The sequence below is a fragment of the Thamnophis sirtalis genome, unplaced genomic scaffold, assembly GCF_051295495.1.
Source record: "Thamnophis sirtalis isolate CommonGarterSnake01/CBP01778 unplaced genomic scaffold, rThaSir2_p1.2 scaffold_5, whole genome shotgun sequence".
NCBI lineage: Eukaryota > Metazoa > Chordata > Lepidosauria > Squamata > Natricidae > Thamnophis > Thamnophis sirtalis.
In genome coordinates, this window is record NW_028261385.1 from 34,301,848 (window position 1) to 34,325,493 (window position 23,646).

Below are 23,646 nucleotides of genomic sequence, written 5' to 3' on the forward strand. Positions count from 1 at the left end.
TGCTAATTACACAACCAGAATCTTGAATTGCTTTCAGTGATTCAGCTGGACAGGTTACAACCAACCATGAAGTTTGACAATTGTGACAAAGTAAATGCAGAGAATAGTACAGGTAACCAAATATTCTGCTTATTCTCATGTTTTTTTGAGAAATAGATTGCATCTGACTTGTCCTTCTTGGATCCTATGACTGAATTTATAAACTGGATTTTTGCTAAATGCCAATATTCCATGCTGTCAAAAGAACTGGTTTGCATAGAGAAATTTTTCAATAATAAATTATAGAAATGATTACTTTTCACCATCAACACCCATTATTACCTTACCAACTTTGTCAAGATGGTTTTCTCAGAGTGGTACATGGTTTCAGTTTACTTATTTTTGTCATTGCAATTTTCCTCTCATTCCCAAACATTTGAAATACCGGTAGCTGCAAAAAAAAAAAAATGCAAATTGCATGTCAGAAATGTGCACAATCTAATTTCCATGAAGGAGCTAAAGAAGCCCATTATGAAAGAATCACAATGACTGCTCTAATAACAAGTGCAAGATAAATTTATAGTGAAATTATAGTTTCTACCTTTCTATTGTTTTCGGAACAGACTGATCTGATATCAAGATGATTCCTTATGACTACCTGACAACTGGCCCTGAAACCACCTCCCCAACCACCTCTTCTCCTCATGGAAGAGTACTCATCTGCACCATTCCTGAAAAAGCTGCTGATGCCTGCAATAATCCGTGAAACCAGTCCTGGTATGGTCCTTGGTTAGGTTTTTGATCCAGTCATATATAGCGAGTCATAGCGCAGAAAAATGTAAATAAAATAATAACTGCCTACAAATTGATGTGAATGTTTGAGAGCATCAAGCTCTCGCAGTTGAATGTTACAGAGTTACTGCATTGAGGCAAACTGCAGGCAGTGTCTGCGACAAAAGAGCCTGATTAATTTTCTGCTAGAAATTACCATCTGTGTATCTAGTGTTGTTTCCAAAATAGATCTTTCAAATTCCTCATCCTTGATCTGCCAAGAAAATAATTTATTGGCCTTTTCACCTCGTTCATATACAAGCGCACTTGAGTGTAGCAAATGCTTACAGATCTGATTCTCAGACAATTTGTTACATTCCACCCAGAAACCATTTATAAATTATCAGATATTAGAGAAGATTTTACACTAGGGCAAATAAGTTAAGTGTTTCACTCTTAGCAAAATGTTATCAGTTCCTGGGCTGTCTCTTTTCCATTCCCATTTTCTCTTCATTACCAGCCAGCAGTACATTTCTCCAGTTTATTGCAGAGAACCATAGCGGCTGGCTCTAAATTCACAATGGAGCAACTGTAAGCAAGTAGTTGTATGTTTCAGATAGTTGATGAGATTAATTTTACCACCCAGGCACATCTGGTGAACAGCCAACATCCCTTGAGGATGACATTATTCCACAGATGGTTGATGAGTGACATCACCTAGCAGTCATAATGTTTATACTCCATTAATTATCATATTTATGTTATTATTGCTTGCAGTTGTTATCACCTCCCAAATGCACTGAATATTTTTTTAGACCTCATTGCTTTAGACCTCATTTAGTTCATCAAATTTGCTTGTGAATGAAGTGATATTCTTCACAGATTAGACCACAAGCTCATCTGAACTTGCATCTTTCTTTTCAAATCATGCCCAGGATGATTGCTTCTGAGAAGTCCATGGAGAATATGACAGTTGACTGAACAGTTATAAGTTGTAAATTGACTCCTTTATTGCTTATGATGCTACATATTTTTACTCATTCTGTTGCCATCAGTAGAACAGCTCTTTTAGGGGAACATTCTTAGGCCCTACATTTCAGAGTGACAGTTTGCAAGAATGCTTATCAAATCTAATAGCTTACTTATTGGATATTTATTGAGTACAAAAGTGATCTGTGATAATCACATTCTCTACCAACTTATTTGGAAATATGGTTGACTTTGATGAGATTCACTTCCAATTGTGAGTGGAAGAGTGTGACTAAAAATTTGGGAAAATATCTTTTTGTTTGTCGTCAATTGTGGGGATGGGTTGAAGAGAAAATTTAACATCCAATGGTTTGAACTTATACATCTCCTTCCATCATTTTTTAAACGTATCTTTTATTAAGCATTTATGAACAATCATAATCATGTAGTACACTGCTGTAAGAAATAAAGATAAAAAGGGAGTAATATAAGTAAGAATCAACATTAAGTAAAATTTAGTATCATGAAGGAGCACATCTTAGGAGACTGAGCAGAAAAGTGATTGTCTAAGATCTTGTTAATGTTGCTATCAGAGAAAATCAACATTCAATATAAACATCTTTCAGTATTATATCAGAGTACATGAAATAACACTGTACTTTGTCATTTGTAATTAGTAAGTTGTTACAGAGTGAACATGACTGCAGACTTTTTTCTTGGTAAAGGAGACTTATAAAGGCTACATTTAGCTTCTCACTATTCAAGTGGGATGTCAAAGCTCAAAACAATATTTTAACAAACAAGTACAGTTTACATGGGTTTCCTTTGTTCTGATGGGAGCATGTATTTTTTCATATTCAGATGAAGCTATTTCCCTTCCTTCTGATTGTAACAATAAGATGATGCCTTATATCTTTGGCTATGTAATTTGGTCATAGAGAGCCAGTTTGATGTACGGGGAAGAAAATTGGAGACACTAAGTTCTAGTTTTAAGCATGAAGTCAGCTGAGTGGCCTCAGGCCAGTCATTCTCAACCCTAGAAAGAAATCTCTTGTTTTCTAGGTTTATGCCTTAACCACACCAAACTGGCTATCAATTTGTCTGTAAAAAGTTAATTTAGAATTTGTAGAATAGATACAAAAGAACAGAAACACCATGGAAGACGCTAGGACAACAGCAAACCTTTCAACAAACTTTATTAAGAAATTGTCACCAAATATACTTATCACGCCATGGGGATCTATCTCCAATCAGCCAAGTGAGTGTGGAGAGTCTTTGGAGTTTGATCACAAAGGGACTGCTTTGGTTGGGAAAGTTTTATAGCCTATAATTTCTCTTTCTCCCTCCACTCACCGTGTTGCTTCATTTAGGCATCAGTAAAGGAAGGTTCAATATTAACAATTGTACTAACATTTAATATTGTAGCAATATTAACAGTTACAAAAGAGGAAAATAATTATCTGATTGGGGTTAGAGCAAAAAAAATGTTATGTCACAACTTGCAAGAATACATAGGAAGAGCTAGCTGAGAAGCTTATCTTGCAGGTGTTATGGAAAATCACAGGATAAAGGAAATTACCGTATATGGAAGTAAGGATTCAGGCCTAGATATAAAACTTAAACCATACTGGTTACCTTCAGGGATGACTTGGGAGAGAATGTGACCATCCTCATCTTTCTGGATTTCTTGGAAACTTATGATACTATTGACTACAAAGTCAGTATTGTTCTGGCCTGCAATAAGGATGGGAGGGCTAGTTCTGCTCCTTACAAGCCAGTAAATTTAGTTGGTTGCTGCAGGCAAGAAAAGGTTTAACTCATAGGTGCTACATTATAGTATATCCCAGGATTTACTCCTCTGATCCCATTCTGTTTAATATCTATGTAAATTTTCTGGGAGAAATTGTCTGCCAGTTCGGGGGAACGTATCATTGACATGCCGATGATGTTGTATAGCTCCTTCTTAGGACAAATCTGACATGTGGCAGAAAACCTTGAATCCTGATGGCTAAAAGTTATCTGGGGTTGGATGGGAGACGGAGGCTGAGATACCACTCAAGCAAGAGTGGCTATTTATTAGACACCTATTCATTCATTCATTCATTCATTCATTCATTCATTCATTCATTCATTCATTCATTCATTCATTTGACTTATATAGCCATCCTAGGGTAGCTCACAAGATAATAAAAACAGCAAAAAAAATAAACTGTAAAGAAACACAATAAAAACCCAAGCAACATTTTGTAGGAATTTAAAATCCACCTCTCCTAGAGAAATGAAATATCCTGGGAAATATTGAAAAGGCAGAATATTAGATTTCTCTGGATCAGAAATGAAGAAACATGTTTTAGGCAGGAAGCAGACTCACTCTTAATAGCCCCCATTTTTGCCAATATGCCATTAAAAAGCCTGGGTCAGTCTATTCTACATAACAAAGATCCCCCTTCAGCTACAGGGTGATGGGATTAAGGCATGATAGTATTAGCCCTTTATCCATCTCACCACAGGGCACCTGGGAAGAAGCAATGCTTAACCAAACCTGGACTCAAAACAGCCTAGAGACTTTCCCCTGCATGGCCCCATGGGAATCTGACAACTGATCAGAATATAAGCTCAAGATCAAAAGCCGTGGAGGGCATAAAACCAGGAACTTTCAGCATCTCGGTCTCTTTTTCTTCTTTACCCAACATCTGGTCAAGTCATGTGATCCTGTTCACCATTAAACCATCTTTCCAAGCAGCCTCCATGTTTCCAGTGTCTTTTTCCCCACTTGGAAGTGAACCCAGAAGGACATTTCTTCCAACAATTTCTCCTATCAATATACTATTGTGGGAAGTTATCATCCAGCCCTCCCCCAGAAAAATGAACTATCCTAGGAAATATTGAAAAGGTAGAATATTTCTTGATGTGAAAGGAAAGAAACATGTTTTAAAAGACAGAATAGCTGCCTGTAGCTTCCTGCCCATCCCCACTTTGTTAATGGGCCATTAAGAAGGCCAAGCTAGTCCACTTTACATAATAAAGACTTCTCCACTTGAGCTACAGGAAAGCGTGATAATATTGGCCCCAACTGACCACATGGCATCTGAGAACTCAACCAAACCTGGATTCAAAACACAGCCCAGAGAGTTGCCTATGCATGGCCCGATGGGAGTCTGACAACCAATCAGAATACATTTCTTACACAGGAACAGGAAACAGAGAGGTGGGACTGAACAGGTTATAAAAAGCCTAGCAAGCCCCTCCTTCAGCCCTTCTCTTCTTCTCCACCAACATTGAAGCATGTGATCACCTTTTGTGTTCAGGACTCAAGCCATGTGGTCCTGTCCAACAATAAACCATCTTTCCAAGCAGCCTTCATGTCTCCAGTGTCTTTTTCTCCACTTGGAGCCGAACCCAGAAGGACATTTCTTTCATCACTATTTTACTGGGTTTCAGTCTCAACATACTGTACCACAATGTTTGTGGAAGAAATAAACTCAAGGTCTTCCAGAATTCAAGAAATATGGGGGTTTGGGATCTCTGAGGGGAAGGGTGTTCCCAGGACATTTGCAACTACAGATAAGGTGTACTTCCTAAGTCCTGCTAGATGACAGCATTTATGAGAAAAGATCTGTAGAGCACTCACTCCTGAAGGACAGGCAGGCAAATAACCTAAGGCAGAGGTGTTGCTGCATGTTACCTGGTCCTGTGCCATTTAGGGTTTTAGAGTTAATAATAATACCTTGAGTCCCCCCACCCCAAAAAACTTATCAAAGATACCCCTGGTTTTGCTGCTGGTATAAAGTTTTTCTTTTTCTTTTCCTTTTCTCCCATCCTTGTAAGGTAGATTGGAGACTAATTTTTGCTTGGGTGAGAGGAACCATTACTTTAACTGTGACTTTTAAGTGAAATCTGCCCATTACTGACAAATACCTTCAGTATATAAAAGTAATTATGAAATAGTTTTGAACAATAGACATCTTGATTGTAAATTTGACCTAATTTTTAAATTGTTTAAATACTCCATTGTGAAGAGTTCTAGAGAACGTCAAAACTTGTAAACTGCTTCAGAACATTTGCGCTATCTTAATAAAGGTATAATCCAATTGTTAAATTTGGATTTTTAGTGTAATTTTGCAGTTCATAATCTAAACCACAAGAGGACACCAAACAAGTATGCAGTAACTGGAACTAATACTGTACAATGCATAGTCCTCTTGACACAAAATAAGAAATCCAGGTAAGATTATAATGACTTAAGATTTGCAAGTTGTGACCTCAGCACTGCATATTCAGTACAATTTCACAAAATAAAAATTTGAAAAACCATGTAAAAAGAATCATGTAAAATCAGCTAAATCTTAGTTTAAAACAAATAGGTACAACATACAGTAAGTAGTAAGAAAGCCAGTTTGGGCAGCAGTTAAGGCATCAAGCTAGAAACCAGAGATGGTGGCTTCTAGGATGCAATGTTGCAAATTTCAGTGGCTATCAAAAATTATGCTTTATATTTATTTATTTATTTATTTATTTATTTATTTATTTATTTATTTATTATCAAAATTTATATGCCGCCCAATCCCGAAAGACTCCGGGCGGCTTACAAAAAAAGGGGATAGTACGAAAAACTGCAAGAGGAAATTAGGGAATGAAATATACTATGCTATAAAAGGGCATGCCTTTCTGGTTGGAGAAGCTCCTGCAAAGTTTTTTTCCCACAGGTTCCACTATTTAAGGATAGAAATATAAAATGAGAGAAGTAAAATAATAAAAGAAACAATTTAAATTACAGGGAAAGTGATGCAGTATTTCTGCTTGCATATTGATCTGTCTGAGACTAAATCAGTGTTTTTGAACCTCAGCAATTTTAAGATGTGTGAACTTCCCAGAATTTGTTGAGGAACTCTGCGAGTTGAAATCCACATATCTTAAAAGTTGATGTACTAGGGTAAGACCATTGTATATTAAAATATAAGCAAAATTATTTTATTTGTACTGTAACAAAAACAGGTAACAGAATAGTTGTTCTTTTCCCATTCTCTGACGAGCTGCATTATCCTTTAGTCTAGCATTTCTCAAACTCAACAATCTTACCGCTAGCAAGGGAAATAATTTTTCCCATCACTTTGGTTCCTCTCTGTGCCCCAAAGCATTAAATCACAAGTTATATATTTTTTTTGGGAAGTCAGGAATTTTGTATTTGAGTTATTCATAGATTCTTAGGTGGCTATTACCATAATTAGGACCATCTTAGTGTAGTATTGTTTTTCTATTGCTAGTGTTGCATTTGCAAAACATACTCATGATCATGGTCACAAGTGAAACTGTTGCTTTGGCACAACATAGTAAAACTAATAACTAACCACATGGCCCACAAGAGGCTAAAATGTGATTGGTCAGTTTGTTTGGCTGCATCATGCAAAAATTGATAAACTGTCACGCCCTCATTAAATTCAAAGACAGACCGAACTGTGATGGTGGGAATCGGAGGGTAATATTCCTATAATGCAGAGCAACCTCAGAGACTAGCCTAGCTTTGCCTTTGCCTACGTGGCTCGCGAGCATCCGAAAGCGAGCAAGTATCTCGTGACTAGGACGCTCCACGGCAGAGATTTCCGCGTGACGAGGGGCGTGTCATCCCGGGAGCCAGGAGGCCGGAGAAGCTTCGCATCGTTCCCTTGGCAACGATGGCACCGCCGGCCGACTCTCCAGAAAAAAAAAAAGTCTGTTGGGCCGTCTGGTCCCCGCCCCTATTGGCGATCATGTGACACATGGCTTTGGCCGCTGTTTGCCGACAGCTTCCGGGAAGAGCCGAATTCCGAGGGAACTGCAGGAGAGCGGGCTAAACCGGGTTCAGGTGGGCTCTTCAACCGGTAACGGTGCGTTGGGACGATGTTGACCAACAACATCGGTTACAACGAGCAGGCCGGAGATGGTCAGCCTGAGGTGGGCCAAGAGGCGGCACCCACTACAGCCTCCACCGCTCCTCCGGGGGCCTTCGGGCTCTTCAGTAGCGATGGCAAGAAGTAAGTTAAAGGACGGCCGCAGGGGCCGAGGTGGGGGAGCCTTCGGACCGGTCAGAGACCCTCGCGGGGGCGGTTAGGTTAGCTTCTCTGCAGGCGGCGACGGGAAGTGCAGGCGTCGCGTTCTCCGAAAAGAGCAGAAGCGGAATCAGCGCTGCTCGCTCTTCCCTCTGGGCCACTTTAGGGGGCTGATGAGAAGCTGCGCGCTTCCAGTTTCGGGTCTCGGTGACTCCAATTTGATAGGTCGCTAAGCGGGAAAGTGCTAGACGTTGTGCGACTCTTGAATTTAGTAATAATAACTTGAATTTAGTAATAATTTCCCCTCGTGTTTTGTACTTCGCTGACCCATCACTTCTACCTGTGATTTTTTCCTTTTTCCTTGTCTTGAATTTTCGAATGGGGGGGAAAGTTAATGATGAATGTTCTTCCCCTACTAACACGGAAACACACCTTTCAATAAATGTTGCATGATCGTCCACAGGATCCTTAATGGAATGGGCTTTTCCACGTGCCTCTTGATTTTTCTGCTCCATTTAAAGTACGCTTTAAAAAAATAAAAGTTCAGAGAAAGATTAAACTAGTTGCTTTACGGCTTGATGGTGATAAGAGTTACTAAGATTTTCTTTTTAGAAATGCATGTGCTAGGAGAATTTGAAAGATTTACAATCAGAAAAATGAAGTTAAATTTGGGTAGTGATGGTGGGATCACACATAGGACTATTTCCTAATTGGCTTTATTTTCCAGTTGGGGTTGATTCCTGTGAAAGGACTTGACAGCCTCTGGTTACTTTTTATTACATTACCATTCCTTCCTTTTGGCATATGCTAATATAAATTATTTTTAGCATTTCAGTTTCAACAATGGGACATATAATGTGCTTTTGTTTCTGATTTATTTGAAGGGGTAAAATTCTTTTCTTAGAAATTATCACATGAAGATTATTTCATTATATTCTATTATGTAGTTCTTTAGAACTATTGTTCTAAAGACTATAGTTTATTAAAATCTGATCTCTGGTAATATTACTCTTAACTTTTCAGACTTGCCAGTAAGTTTAATCATTTCCCACTAGTTTCCCAAGTAACCCTAAATTTATATTGTTTTGATTATAGTTTTAATAATGCTTATGTGCATATATTTGGGTAGTTTGTGATCTCAGTTTATTGAATAATTTTTACTGTAAAGGTTTTAGTTGTGACAGTAAATCTAACAATAATTTACTTTTAGTTCATAATCTGGTATATAACAGCTTGTTTTCATAATTAATGTAAAATAGAGTTTTTAAAGATGGGATGTGTTTCATAGCCTTCTATACAAATGGGCTAGAAGTGACAGTTGAGTGTTAGGCCAAGACTTTTGTTTTTAAGACCAACTTAGTGGTTTCCAGTTTCCATGCATGATTCTCAGGTTTAAAAAAAATAAAAAGCTTTTTTTATTATAGTAAGGTATTTATCAGTATGTACAGGTTAAATGTTGAGAATTATCTTACCATTTCTAGGTCTAATATTTGTTTAAAATTCTATTCTTTGCCCAAATTTATTCCATGCTAACATTGAAATATTTTTGTACTAATCTATTATATCAGTTTATAGAAAGAATTTTATATATTCACACACTGTGTCTCTGTATGTGTATTAAAACCTAGAAATAATACATTCTGTACTTTTTCATCTTCTATATCCCTATTCTATCCAAAGCACAGGTACAATGTTATATAGCTTAGAGGCATGGATGCTATATATTTATTTTCTATTGAATATGAATATTACTACTTGTGTGATATATTGATTTTGTTTCCTCAGACAAAAGTTGGTTAGTTACTTTGGCAGAACTAGGAGGCATAGGATCAGACTCTCCATCATTTGGTGTGCTTCTTAATACTTTTTGTTTCTTTTATTTTAAATTACTTTAACTTGTAGCCGTGGGAGATTGTTTTGAAAATGACATAAAAACAATTTTAACCATTTATTTCTTCATATCTTGATAAAGATCACTACTTCACAAGCAGCTGTTTTTATAATTAGAAAAGCTAAGATGCAATATCAAACTACCATCTGATTTTACATTTAGTTTGACAGTTTCAATGTTTTTTTACTTTCTTTGATAATATGATAATATGAGAAGAATTATGAGTAAATTGATGGCTCAGTGAAGGAAGTAGAGTTTGAAGATTATCAGCTACAAGTGCCAAAATGACAGTTTTGATTGGCAAATCTCTCAGGAAGCATTTCCATGAAGAGTTAGAATTAATTCAACATATAATTTATATTGACAGTCTTATTTAAGTTGCTTTTAACTATCAAATAGAACTTTATAGCCTTCTTTAAATTGTGCTATTAATATGCAGTTGTGTTTTCTTATTCCCTTCTTAATATCAAGTATAATTTATTATTACAATTTGGTGTGTTCTAGAAAGTACAGTTATATAGAAGCATCTGCTTCTGAAGTTTTTGAGTTTGTAGAGACAATGTGAAAACTTACGTCAGTGCATGCCAGTGACTTAATTATACTGAATTCAAAATGTTTATGATGTTTTTTTGCTAATTGAGACTGCATTAGAAAATTGAGAGAAATTATTACATAAATAAAATAATTTTGAATCACTGAAGATTCAATATAATATTATTTATTTGTCAGTAGTGCAAATTGATGAAGGATTATTGTGGATTATTACCAACAACTTTTGTGTAGCCAAAAGCTGAAGTAGAAAAATGAGTTTTCAGTTCTAATAAGAAAATAGGTAGGCTGCTGCCTCGATTCTCATTTATTTCTTTTGCAATGTACTGCAAACACTTAAAAGAATTCACCAAAAATGTTGTTTTATTTTAAAATGGTATGTCATATATTTATTTTATTTATATTGCTATTTATAAAGTTGTAAGATTATACAGCATTCATCCAAATACTAATCATCTAGTTTTTTTAAAAAAAACAACAACAGTATTATCTATAGTTTTCTAGATATCTTTAAGGGAAACCAGATTTTGCTAAAAGTTTCCTTTCCAAAGTTTTCCATCTAAAGGTTAAAATTACATAATCCCTTAATTTGGGGAAGAGTTGGAACAACTGGATGGACATGAACGTTTACTGGCCAGATGCCATTCCTGACGCAGCAGATATTTTTTTCTTTCTGCCCTAGAAGAGAAACATCTGCTACTTCCTAGGATTGAACTCTCAACCTTCTGAATGAGAAGCAAATATCTTTACCACTAGGCCACAATGCTGCTATAAATGTATACCAAGTCTCCAAGGCTAGTTTCTACTTTTTAAGTGGAAAAAGTGGAGAAATTGGTAATGCACACACTTTCAATTTGCTTATAATTTTTCAGGTTTTTAAAATTATTTTTGGAAGATTTAGTATTTTTAGTATTTATTAATACTTATAGGCCGCCCTTTTCCCTGAGGGGACTCAGGGCGGCTTACATAAAAAATGAGGGGGGGGGTATACAGACAATAGACACAAACAATACATAGAAGTAAAATAGTAAGCAACATTCATTCATCATTCGGGTGGGGACAGTTATCTTTGTCCCCAGGCCTGACGGGCTAGCCAGGTCTTAAGGGCTGTGCGGAAGGTCTGGACGGTGGTGAGGGTACGAATCTCCACGGGGAGATCGTTCCAAAGGGTCGGAGCTACTACTGAAAAGGCTCTCTTTGTGTGGAATTCAGGAGTATCTTATCATTTACATAAATAATGGTTTTTCTGAATTTTTTTCCAGCTCGTATCTTCATATCCAGGACTTCATGGATAGGCTTATGAATTTTACTTGGCAACAATATAGGATGTTCTTCTAACTTCTTGTTCTAGTCTACATCTACATCTCTAGAATCCCCTACTATTCTTTCATTGTGATTTAATCTCTACAGTACTCTTCTTCTAAGCCCTGATAAGAATAGCCAAGTGCTACTGTCTACTAAGATGTTGAATAGATGTCAAAAATTTTGAAAATACTTAACTTGACTCTGTTGGCATGTCACCCCTTCCCCCTCCCAAAAAAGAGAAACAATTATCAATCTTCCCCCCTCCCAATCTAGGCCACCTTGAACAATGGCACTCAGTGGCAATGCTGAAGATTGGCCTGAAGTCGAGCCTTGGACCTCAGCTTTAGCCAAGCACCACCACTACCACTCAAAAAGGGCACCATGCCATTTCTCAACCTGTGCAAGCCTTGGGAAAGGTGTGATTATCCCAGTGGCCTAGCACTGTCCCAAACTTGCCACACACTGCTTATTTTCAGACAATGCTTTCTTCTTATTAAGAGGCCCCTGTAGTCTATCTGAAGCTACTCCAGGTCACAGAAGGCCTTCATTTTTCAAGCGGCTTATGCCCTCTGCAGCCTTTGAAAACTGCATGAAAGTATGCCCCCTTCTTATGCAATTTTTGGAAGGTCTGGAGGCCACACCCATTCTTGCCCAGCCCATTCTCTTGACTTTCTGAGGTCCTGGGAAAGCACACTCCATTCTCACATGGCCTCTCCAAATCCTGCGAGAAGGGGACATATTTTCAAGAATAGTTGTCATGTCATGTCAATAAATATTATGTCTTCCAAAATATTGTGGCATTTCAAAGGTTCACCATCACTGGTCTAGTGGTTAAAGCAGTGTTTCTCAACCTTGACAACTTGAAGATGTCCGGACTTCAACTCCCAGAATTCCCCAGCCAGCATTTGCTGGCTGGGGAATTCTGGGAGTTGAAGTCCGGACATCTTCAAGTTGCCAAGGTTGAGAAACACTGGGTTAAAGCACCAGACTAGAACCTGGGAAATGGTGAGTTCTACTCATTCCTTATGCATGAAAGCTGGGCTAACAAACATCACAGGGTTGTTGTGGAGAAAAGATGAGGAGGAAGGGTATCAGCTATGTGTGGCTTCTTGATAAAGGCAGGATAAAAATAATGTGTAATATGGTCAACATGAGCTTTATGATTCTTATACTTTTAAAATAGCACAAAGCAATCCTTTGTCTAGTTTATATGATTAGAATATCTGTGGGAAAATCTGTGTAATTTTGATTTTTTTTAAAAAATTTTTTTATATAGAACCTTGTATATGCCACTGTAAATAAAAGAGTTTATCAGAGCTGTTACTAATCCAGCAGATGGCCATCTTGATTAAGCTCTGTGAGCACATGCTTTTTTCATTTTTTTATTTCTTCATAATAAAATGATTTTTCCTTATTTTTGTTTATGTTTATAGCTGTCCTTCCACAAGGCATTAGTGGCAATATATAATATTTTGATGGCAATGTAAAAAATTCTTAAAAGTTTGATGTTCTGAATGCAGCATAATAATGATGAAGCTCATTTCTCTCTATGAAGAAAGTGTCGCAATAGGGCCTTTTAAAAAGCTACAAACATTAATTTAACCAATCTGGGAAAGGTAGAACCTATGGATTTCAAATTAGAGGAAAATGAATATGGGAGAAGGTAATTTTACAGTGGGAACTTCCAAGTGTGACAAGGAAGAATTGGAAATTATTGTAATATATCCAAGATTTGTGTTCATATGAGCTGTTTTCAACAACTATATAGTAGTCTTGCCATTGTATTCTGCAGTAGCTGATTTTATGTACTGTTTTGAAGTGCAGCCCCATATAGAGTGTATCATGCTTATCTGTTAAGTAGATTAAACTATTAATATAGTATTTAGTCAAATGTCAAAATTTGGAGACAGGGAAAAGATAAAAGACAAAGTTTCCTTTTAGTTGAACTGACGCAAGGTATCTTCATGGGCATGTCTGTGCTGGGTTTTAACAAAGTGGTTTGTTATTGCCTTTTTCTGCTACATATTTTGCTTTCTCAGTTTAAATATGTTAAATATGTTTTAAATATATAAATGTTCCAGTTAGCGAAAGAATAATATAATTCAGCCATAGGCATCTTTAGAATAGATTCTTCTTCCTAAGCACAATATGTTTACATTGGTAGGGCTATTTTTAATTGAGAAATGTACTTGATATTGATGTTTCTTTGGTTTTACAAAGGACTTTTTCATGGAAAATTCATTGGATATGTTGATTTTATATAATGTTCTTGATTTTTCTGTGTAGAAGAAAATTGCAGATTAATGCAGAAACTTTATTTATATAAACAATTTATATAATTCTGGAATGATTTAATGTTGAATCAGCATATTCCATTCAAAAGACTTGGAAAGATTGAAAGTGAATGGGTGAATTTATTGCAGAGAACTCCAGATTTAATATTTAAATTTCATGCATATATTGCTTCATTGGCATGACTACAGTCTAGGCCCATCTGTTAGAGTGGCAGTGTGCCTGCTGCTATAGAGTTATGCCAGTTTCATTAAATACTTGAGCCAGTAAAGATGAATGGTTTGGATGAAGTATTCTATAAAAATAAGTCCAAAATGAGATTTGAGCTATTAAATCCACATAGTGTTATCTGATGCTCAGTCTGTGACATAATAATAAGTAGCATAAAAATTCTTGGTTGTGATCTGACAGGTGGCATGAGAATAAAGTATGTGGCTTAGACAAGTTTGTAGTAGAATGAAATAGAATAAAGCCACTGACTGGAAGAGTAATGGATCCGTGGTAGTGTAAATGTTGCTGAATTTCCCAGTTTCTATTACTTCTCTTTTAAAGACAAATGTCAGAGACAATTAAGGTTGTCAAAAGTCTTGAATGCTACAAGTTTTATATTTTTGGCTTGTAAGTAGTTGTATACTTTTATTACCTCCATTGTTGTTTCAATATTCAATATAACATTTACACAGATTTTATACACATATGGAGTTTATGTTATATAGACTCAACCTACACCTAAAATTGATTTGTCTATTGCCCTGTATAAACACAGCCAATGTATGAAAGCCTGGACACAGAGTTAGCATAAGCTAGTAGTTAGGACTTAGCAGAAAAATTTAATTTGATCCCACCATTATTCATAATTGTTATAAAAGTGTAAGAGCATATGACAAGCTTTGCTGGATTGTGCCAGGGCCCCTTTTTAGTCCAGAATAATACATCTCAGATTATCCTACAAGTTACCCTGTTTCCCCAAATTAAAAGCCCAATTGGGCTTTTGAGCGCATGCGCTAAAATAAGCCCTCCCCAGAAAATAAGCCCACCCCTAAAATATTTAAATGCATGCGCAGCCAGTCCCCACCATTTCCTGGGGGGAAGTGGGAAACATGCCCATGCCCCCCACATGCACCTGCCATCCATGTGTAACAGCCTCGTGGAGGCCGCTCCTGCAAACCCTAACTACCGCACCCCTTCTCTTAGTGGTGGCCGCAAAAAGAGCAGCAGCCTAGCAGCGCTAGGGCTGGCCAAAGTGTGCCAGAAACAGAACTTCTGGCCCTCTCTGGATCAGCTGATCCACGGGCTATGGGCTGAAGTTAAGAGGCCTTCTGCACCTCAAAAATAACAAGACCTCCCCGAAAATAAGGCTAAGTGCTTATTTCAGGGGTCAAAAGAAAATAAGACCCTGTCTTATTTTCAGGGAAACACGGTATTTCTCTAATGTTCACAAAATGAAGACATAATCTCTTTCCACAACTGATATTTTTGAGGCACATTTTCTCTAAAGTACAAGTAACTGTATCTCAAGAATAACAGTGCTAGATAAGACCTGTCTTCCATATATTAAACCAACTTCCTTTTAAGAAGGAACCTTTTTATGGTAGTGAATTCTACAAATTATGTGTTTGTGTGGGGAAATGCTTTTTTTTTGTGGGGGGGGGGGGAAGCTCTAACTGGATAGTGGGAAATGGAAGGATTTATATTCCTTGCATTTTTTAATGAATGGAATGGGAATGGAAGGATTTATATTCCTTTCATTTTTCTTTTAAATGTCTATGGAGATTCTCAGTCATCAGATCCTGGTTGTCCCGAAGGTCCTTTTTCAAAGAGGCAACTGGACTTTCTTGATTTTTCTTAGAAGACGTTACACTTCTCATCCAAGAAGCTTCTTCAGCTCTGACTGGATGGTGGGGAATGGAAACTTGCATTGCCTACCATCCAGTCAGAACTGAAGAAGCTTCTTGGATGAGAAGCGAAACGTCTTCAAAGAAAAAACAAGAATGTATTTTTCTGCAGCTTTGTTGTACATGATTTTTCCCAGAAATCCTGATTTAGTTTCCAAAATTAATGCTCTATAATAATGTAAGTTGGGCAATGGTAGACTTTACCATGAGCCCTTATGGATTGATTACTTTATTATTTGATTTGTTTCATAGCTTTTTTTCAAACATTCAAAGCAGCTTACATAGGGAACTATGTATTTTTGTTTTGTCCCAAGCACAACAATTTTATTAAATAGTCTGAACTAAGAAGGAATATCTGAGTCAAAACCATATAGTGCTTTTCCATGGCTAAAGGTAGGATAGGCTCTGGGTCACCTCATTCCTAGTACAACATCTTAATCTTTGTGGATGGCTTTGAGCAGAATAATAAAACAAATATCACAAATCCATCCCTTCTCTATGTGCATTTTGAAGTCACATTCATGCATGGGAAGATATTTCATTTTGATCAAACTGCTGTATTCTGGGAATATAGCCTCTTCATTGTCTTATGAATGAATTTTGCAAAAAAAAATTAAATTTCAGAAATATATTTTGGAATTTATATTACACAGATTGTACATGTATATTTTCCCTGGAAAATGTTAACTTTAATCAAGAAAAGAATATTTGGCAGTGTTGGCAAAAGTACCCTTCTTAGAAGAATCTGTCTGTATCAGACAAATATTCTATTAACTGATAGATTGCTCAAGTACATCCAGTTTCAATTTTTTGCTCATGTTTTTCTCCAGCCAGCTTCATTTTTTGAATATCGCTCTTGGCATATTACATAAGATAAAGTGTACCTTGGCGTTTGCGGCTCAATTTTGTTTTAGTATAGATAATATGTATTTTAGATTGTTCTCTCATTGGAACAACGTCCGCTGATTCAGAATTTAGCAGCCAAGTCTTTGACTTGAACATGAAAGTAGATCATACTATTTACAAAAAGTTTTACCAAGTTCAGTTTTAGATTCTTTTCTGATTACCATATCTAAACGTCTTAGGCCTCTTGATAATTTAAGAAATTTAATATGAATCTGCCTAGAAAAGTAGCTATTTCCTTGAAGGCCTTTCTTCAAATATCTCTGCTGCTTAATGCAACAGATAAATTCTAGAATGAATCATTTTTGTTGTGGTATTCAAAGTTTAGGAAAACTGCTATAGATAGATATGTCACTGAAAGTACTTTATTTTTGTAGATTTTTGGCAGGCCTTTCTGCTTTGCACTGTGGTTGTTTGGTGTTTATTAATAGATCCACATTTGTGAATGTCTACATTATTGGATTGTGAGTTAGAGATTTTATAAATAACGTGAAATCAAGTTTGCTAATGTGATTAATGTATGATGTAGCAGTACAGAATTACACCACAAGATGTCACTCAAATAGCTATAGTACGATAAGCAGAAAATTAAATTTGAGTCTTGTAATTATATAGCTTCTGAATAGGTTTTGCACATGCTCATATTGCAGCATATTTTGAAGCAAAATTCATTTAGAATGATAAAACTGGTTCATTTGCTGTAGGAAGCATTGCTATAACTATTACAGATTTTACAGAAAAATATGTATTTATACTACATTAATAGAGCATCAAATATTATTGGATCTCAAGGCAAACTTTCACAGCAGTATTATAATGGATTTAATTGACATTCTTGATTAAACATTTCTATCATTTTAGTTAACTCTGTATTTCATTGGGTTATTAAAATGCAATGTGCCTTTTTTACTCTTTTTTACTTAGTTCTTTTATAAATATATTGAATTGAGAGCTAAACTCCGAACTCTGTTTGATCAGCCTGGAGAACATCTTTGTGAATCAGATTGAAGATTAAATTATTGTGCATTTGGTTTAAAGAGGTTAAAGAAATCTTTTTGAATCAGCCTTTTTGCTCCCTGTATGGTGTACATAGTAAATCTGAATTTCTGTCTGTTGTGGACTTAAAATGTGTTTCATCTCTTATCTTTTGGTAACAGATCTCATGTACCTCTCAAGATTATCTTCTTACTTTATACAATAAGCAAAGCTTTTGAAACTAATTTGATGCAGAGATGAAGGCAATCCTTTAGATAACAAGATGTCAATCATCTAGCGATGTAAAGATCAATTGAATTAGAACCTGAATCCCATTTCTAAATGATGCATCAACATATATCATATTAATGGTGTGAACTCACAGACGTTTTTCCATATCCAAGTTGTATTTTTATTAATAATAGAAGTTTATCTGTATAAAGTATGTTACAATTGTCTGTCAAGATTTTGCATTGTTTCTAGGTAAATCTGTTGCAATGCTGAGCTGAAAAGTAGTTTCAGCTTTTAGAATTTATGCTTCCATTGTTAATGCTAGTTCAGGAAGGTGCCCAAACTATACAAATAAGTGAAATTTCTTCTAGCATCAATTACAAAACTTTATTTAAACTGAACAGTTCCCCATCCAAAGTGTTTCCATCTTTCAGGATTACGATTCACCATTATTCATCCAAAAATACCACTTTGTAATGCCTTGGTAAGGCCACACTTGGAATACTGGATCCAGTTTTGGTCACCACAATGTAAAAACTATGCTGAGACTCTAGAAAGAGTGCGGAGAAGAGAAACAAAGATGATTAGGTGACTGGAGGCTAAAACATATAAAGAACGGTTGCTGGAATTGGGTATGATTAAAAGAAGGACTAGGGGTGACATAATAGCAGCTCCAATCTCAGGGGTTGCCACAAAGAAGAGGGAGGGTCAATCTATTCTCCAAAGCACCTAAAGGTAGGACAAGAAGCAATGAGTGGAAACAAATCAAGGAGAGAAGCAACCTAGAACTAAGGAGGAATTTCCTGACAGAACAATTAATCAGTGGAATAACTTGCCTCCAGAAGTTGTAAATGCTCCAAGACTGGATGTTTTTAACAAGAGATTGGATAACCATTTGTCTGAAATGGTATAGGGCCGTGATGATGAACCTATGGCATGTGTGCCAAAGATGGCCCACAGCCCTCTTTGTGGGCACGCGTACGGTCGCTAGCTGCTCCTCAGGTTTCCAGTGTGCACATGCGTGCCAGCCAGCTGGTCTTCACAAGCGTCAGAATGCCTGAAAACACCCTGAAAAATGGCCAAAACAAAGGGTGATTTTTGGGCCATTTTTCAGGGTGTTTTTCATGCCGTTTTCCAGGCCAGTTTTGGGACTGTTTTTGTCCTCTCTGAAAACCATCCCAAAAAACGGCATTGAAACAACCTGAAAATGCCCCCAAAACTGTCTGAAAATGCCCCCAAAATGTCTCCCCAAAACAGGCATGTGTGTGCTGGCCAGCTGGTCTTTGGGTTTCCGATGTTGTGGCATATGTGAAGACCAGCTGGCTGGTGTGTGTATGCACATGCTGACCCCGAAGACAGCTGGCCGGTGTGTGTATGCACACTGGCCAGCTGGCCTTAGGGTTTCCGGCGGTCCGGCAGGTGCACATGCATGCACTAATGTTCCAGTTTGGGCACTCAGTGCTGAAAAGGTTAGCCATCACTGCCCTAAATTCTAATTCCATGATGTCTATGTGAAATAACTTCCTGGCCCTAATCCAAGAATTCCACAATCTCTGTTATTTGAAAGTTGAAAATGTTTAGGGGAGAAGAAAGGACTCATTTGTAGATTCATTATTTTCTATTCCATTGTTCCTGCATTAAAAAAATATATGAGCAATATTATGGTTGCATAAACATTCATTTTATTTGGTAATTTACATTGTATCTAAATGCTTTCTATACAGTAGTAACTTTAATAATGTTAAACAATTGTGCAGCTTGTGTTAAAGAGATAAGGAAAACATATCTTGCTAATGATCTAATTCTCTGTTCTGTTAATTGTACAGAATGTATTGGAATAGGATAATCAAGTGAAACAATTTCATTAAAAGTCTTAGTTGATCATGGCTATTCTTTTCATATATTCAGTTTTCATTTTATGCTGCACTGGTTCTAGCTTCTGAATTCTTTAGCTTTGTATTTTACTACTTCATAATCCACCAATACCACCTCTTACTTAACATTTATCTACAATGCAAAATACATTATAATCCTATTAATTTCATATTAAGATAAATTTTAACCTCCCTTGGGATGTTTGCTACATGTTCCTGAAAGATTTTTGTTGAAAAACTGAAATAAGGTAAGAATTAAATAAGAATGATTTTCGTATCTTGCTGTGTCCTGCTGTTTGTTGAAGTTGGCTAATAAATCGTTTTTCTGTGAGGAAATGATCGTTGATAGCGTATGCATTTCCTTAAAGTGAAGGGAGTTGGTATCCTGTTACTTCATTCTACATTCTTGATCGTGATCAGTAGCTTTCACTGCAAGTATGCTTGTTTCTTTTTGCTAAATTTGATGGCCTGGAACAAGTACTCTTTGTTAGATAAATTCAGTGGGGTTGCTTGCAGGACTACATTTATTCTTGAAAAGGCAGAGATGCTCAGCGTTACTCTAAACTCAGAGCCTACTGAAGAAGCAAATAGGATTATTAATGTTTCTCTTGAATTATATGAAGAAAATATTTGTTTGTAAGTATTTCATTAAGTTAACTTCATTTCTTCTTTGTTTTGATTACTTTTCTTTCACTTCAGATTCTAACTTTAAATGCAGTGTAGTAGCATTCCTTGTGCAAAGAATAGTGGAGCATGCCTCAGGCTTACTACTACTTCTGTTGGGCTCTAAAAAAACCACCTCATTCTTGTAAAGCATTTGGAGATGAATGCTGCATTTATTGCTCCACCTTTGCAAAGCCCGTCTTTTGTATATGCTGTGAGGAAATAATTACATGGGGTGGGAGGAAGAGGAGAGAAATAGTTGTTTTATCTTACAGCAGCACATTTATGGAGGAACGGTGACAGGTATGAGGTAAGTATTTAAGTTGTTCTTAAAAGGGAAAAAAAGATAAAAATACTATCTCTTAGTGAGCTCAGTTTATTGCAGACTAGGCAGACAATTTGTGCTATGAAAAACGTTATGCTGAAAGGTTGTGGCATAATTTTTTCTTTTCCTGTTACAAACTGAACAACCTCCTTATAGACAGACATCTCCTTCCAAGGGATTCCTAGTAATTATTATAGGTGATCACCGGTCAAGGTGGTAATCTCCAGTCAAAGTGGTCAGTATCAACCTTCAAGGATCGATGGGGCTATCCAAGGGTTATTACATTTGTATTATTTGTAATTTTTAAAATAATATTTATTACATTATTCTGTATATAATAAATGATAAATTTAAATTTGAAATGAAACAATAACTTTTCTTACTAGTTATAGTCTCAGGAAAAAAAACGAGAAATATCATATTTATTCAGTTTCTGTAACTGCCCATCTCAGGCAACGACTCTGTGCAGCTTATAATTAAAATATATATTATAATTAAAACATTTTAAAACAATAAAAAAATTTAGAAAATCCAAAATAAATATACATAGCATTTAATGGGATATATGCAATAATAATAATAAACGTTGTTCACATTGGAAGTAATACCCCATTCCAACAATACGTAATTGAAAACTTAAAATTGGAGAATACACAGCAATGATAAAACTAACAGTATATATACATAATAAAAGTTTTTTAAAAAATTGAAACTTAAGCAAGAATGTTCCCATACATACATAATGCATCACATAGCAATGTAAATATAATCACATAAGAATCTGGCTTCTTAGGGGCCTAAATATCTGTAAATATTGCAAATTACCAGATGTATTGCCGGGATTCTCTCTATGGGGCATAATGTCCTTGCTTCAATGTGACTCTGGGGTTCCACATCATATTGTAGATCACTATGACCAGCTGTAAGCTGAGGACGTAAACCAGTCCAGTATCTGATTTTTTAAAAATACGATACTGTACTTCAGTGGTTAGATGGTCTAGATCAGGAATGTCAAACTTGATTTCATTAAGGGCCACATCATTATGTTTGACCTTGGGGGCCGAGTGGGCAAGGCCAGGATGGGCTTGGTCAGGATGGGTGTGGCAAGCTCAATGTCTTGCAGCCATCTGCCAGTGAAAACAGAGCTCAGGAGGGCCGGTCCTATAGCAATAGCAATAGCAATAGCAGTTAGACTTATATACCGCTTCATAGGGCTTTCAGCCCTCTCTAAGCGGTTTACAGAGTCAGCATATTGCCCCCAACAACAATCCGGGTCCTCATTTTACCCACCTCGGAAGGATGGAAGGCTGAGTCAACCCTGAGCCCGTGAGATTTGAACAGCTGAACTGCAGAACTGCAGTCAGCTGAAGTAGCCTGCAGTGCTGCATTTAACCACTGCGCCACCTATGCTGTTTCTAAGGCGGCCCCGCAGGCCAGATCTAAAGACCCAGCCTGTTTGGCCTTGAGTTTGATACCACTGGTATAGACATTGGGAAAGACTTGGTAAAGAGAAATATAAAATCCAGTCTAAACATCTGGCTGACTAAGACCAACAGTCAGCTGTGCTCTTGGTTTTAGCACAGTAGATTGCAGAGATGATTTGGGCTTCCTGTTTCACTATTTATAGAAAGAATATTTTTTCTTGCCTCTCTAACCACTTTGGTCCCATGCCATAAGTCTTGAATATATGGAAATAAGTTTTTGTTTCCCAAATAACCTTTTCCGTATAATTCCAATGTACAAAGGAACAATTTGTGAAATCTATATATCAAAGACTGTTATCTTAGAAGGATTTAGCCCTTAGATAATACTTAATTTTCTAGCTAGACATAGCGGGAGCGCTATCCTTTTCTCCAAAGAGATCAAAGCAGCTTCCTTTTCTCCAAAGAGATCACTGTAGCTTATATCAGTCTTAAACTCTTCCACTTGTACACATTCAAAAAAGCTATTAATTTAATAAATATCTTCCTGTGAGGCTTAGTTTTGTATTAGCTACTGTATACAAATGCTCTTAAGTGTGCACCACTGTTCTGAATTCTATGCAAAACAGTATTTTTAAAGTTAAAACAATAGAAAACTACTTTTTATGTTCTATATTATTGAGGAAATTTTCTTATTTGTATGTCCTGCATTTTATGGATGTCAGAAATTACAAATCAAGTTTAAATGCAGATTTAAAGGAAATCAACCTTCTGACAAATTGTAGTATTTGCTACTCTAAATGTAATAGTAAATATGAAGTACTTTGAGGTAGTCCTTTAGAATGCTGCATCTCCCTAAATATCCAGAAACCTAAAAAGAAGCTTTTTTTTTTGTAACTTACAAACTTTCTTTAAAATTGATTTTTTTCCAGTTTGTGATGGGAATCATTTGCCAAAACAGGAAAGTGTAAAATCATTGTTTTTAACATGTTCCGTTTTTTTCAGTGTGGTTTTTTTCACTCTCATTTTTAAATAGAAGTTGTTTTAGCCAGTCTAAAAGTTGACATACTGTCACTGATGAATGTAGTATGGGAAGAGAATGTAGTGTGACCATGTTCATTTCAGATGAACCGGCCTGTCCAGTTTGATTTTGTTCAGTTCCTTACTTCTCATTCTTTCTATAGATATTTGTGATTAAAAATGCAGGAAAAGTTTGGTCTTGTGCAGTGGCTCTCAATCTTTCCTTCACCATGGACCCTCTTTAAATACCTTTTGGGGCCACAGACCCCCAAGATGTTACTTAAGATTTAAATCATAACGTTTCTTCAAGCCTTCACTGACCCACTGTGACAACATTGCAGCCCCCCAGATGTCCATGGACTACCAAGTTAATAACCACTGGTCTAATGGTTAAAGCACTAGGCAAGAAACCAGGAGACTGAGTTCTAGTCTTGCTTTAGACAAGACTTTGGGCCAGTCATTCTCTCAGCTCAACTGATTTCACAAGGTTGTTGTGTGGAAAATAGGGGGAGGAAAAGTATTGTGTAGGTACACTGTCTTGAGTCATTTATAAAAAT

General features: G+C 36.5%; 1 protein-coding gene across 1 annotated transcript in view; it reads left to right on the forward strand.

Moving 5' to 3' along the window:
* The first annotated feature begins 7,488 nt into the window (after positions 1-7,488).
* The window catches only part of AP3B1 (adaptor related protein complex 3 subunit beta 1), a 144,668-nt gene continuing 128,510 nt past the window's right edge, over positions 7,489-23,646 (forward strand). Inside the window, exon 1 of the mRNA XM_087715613.1 lies at positions 7,489-7,730. Coding sequence (XP_087571739.1) covers positions 7,597-7,730 — 134 coding nt within the window. The 5' untranslated portion in view covers positions 7,489-7,596. The remainder of the gene's footprint in view (positions 7,731-23,646) is intronic.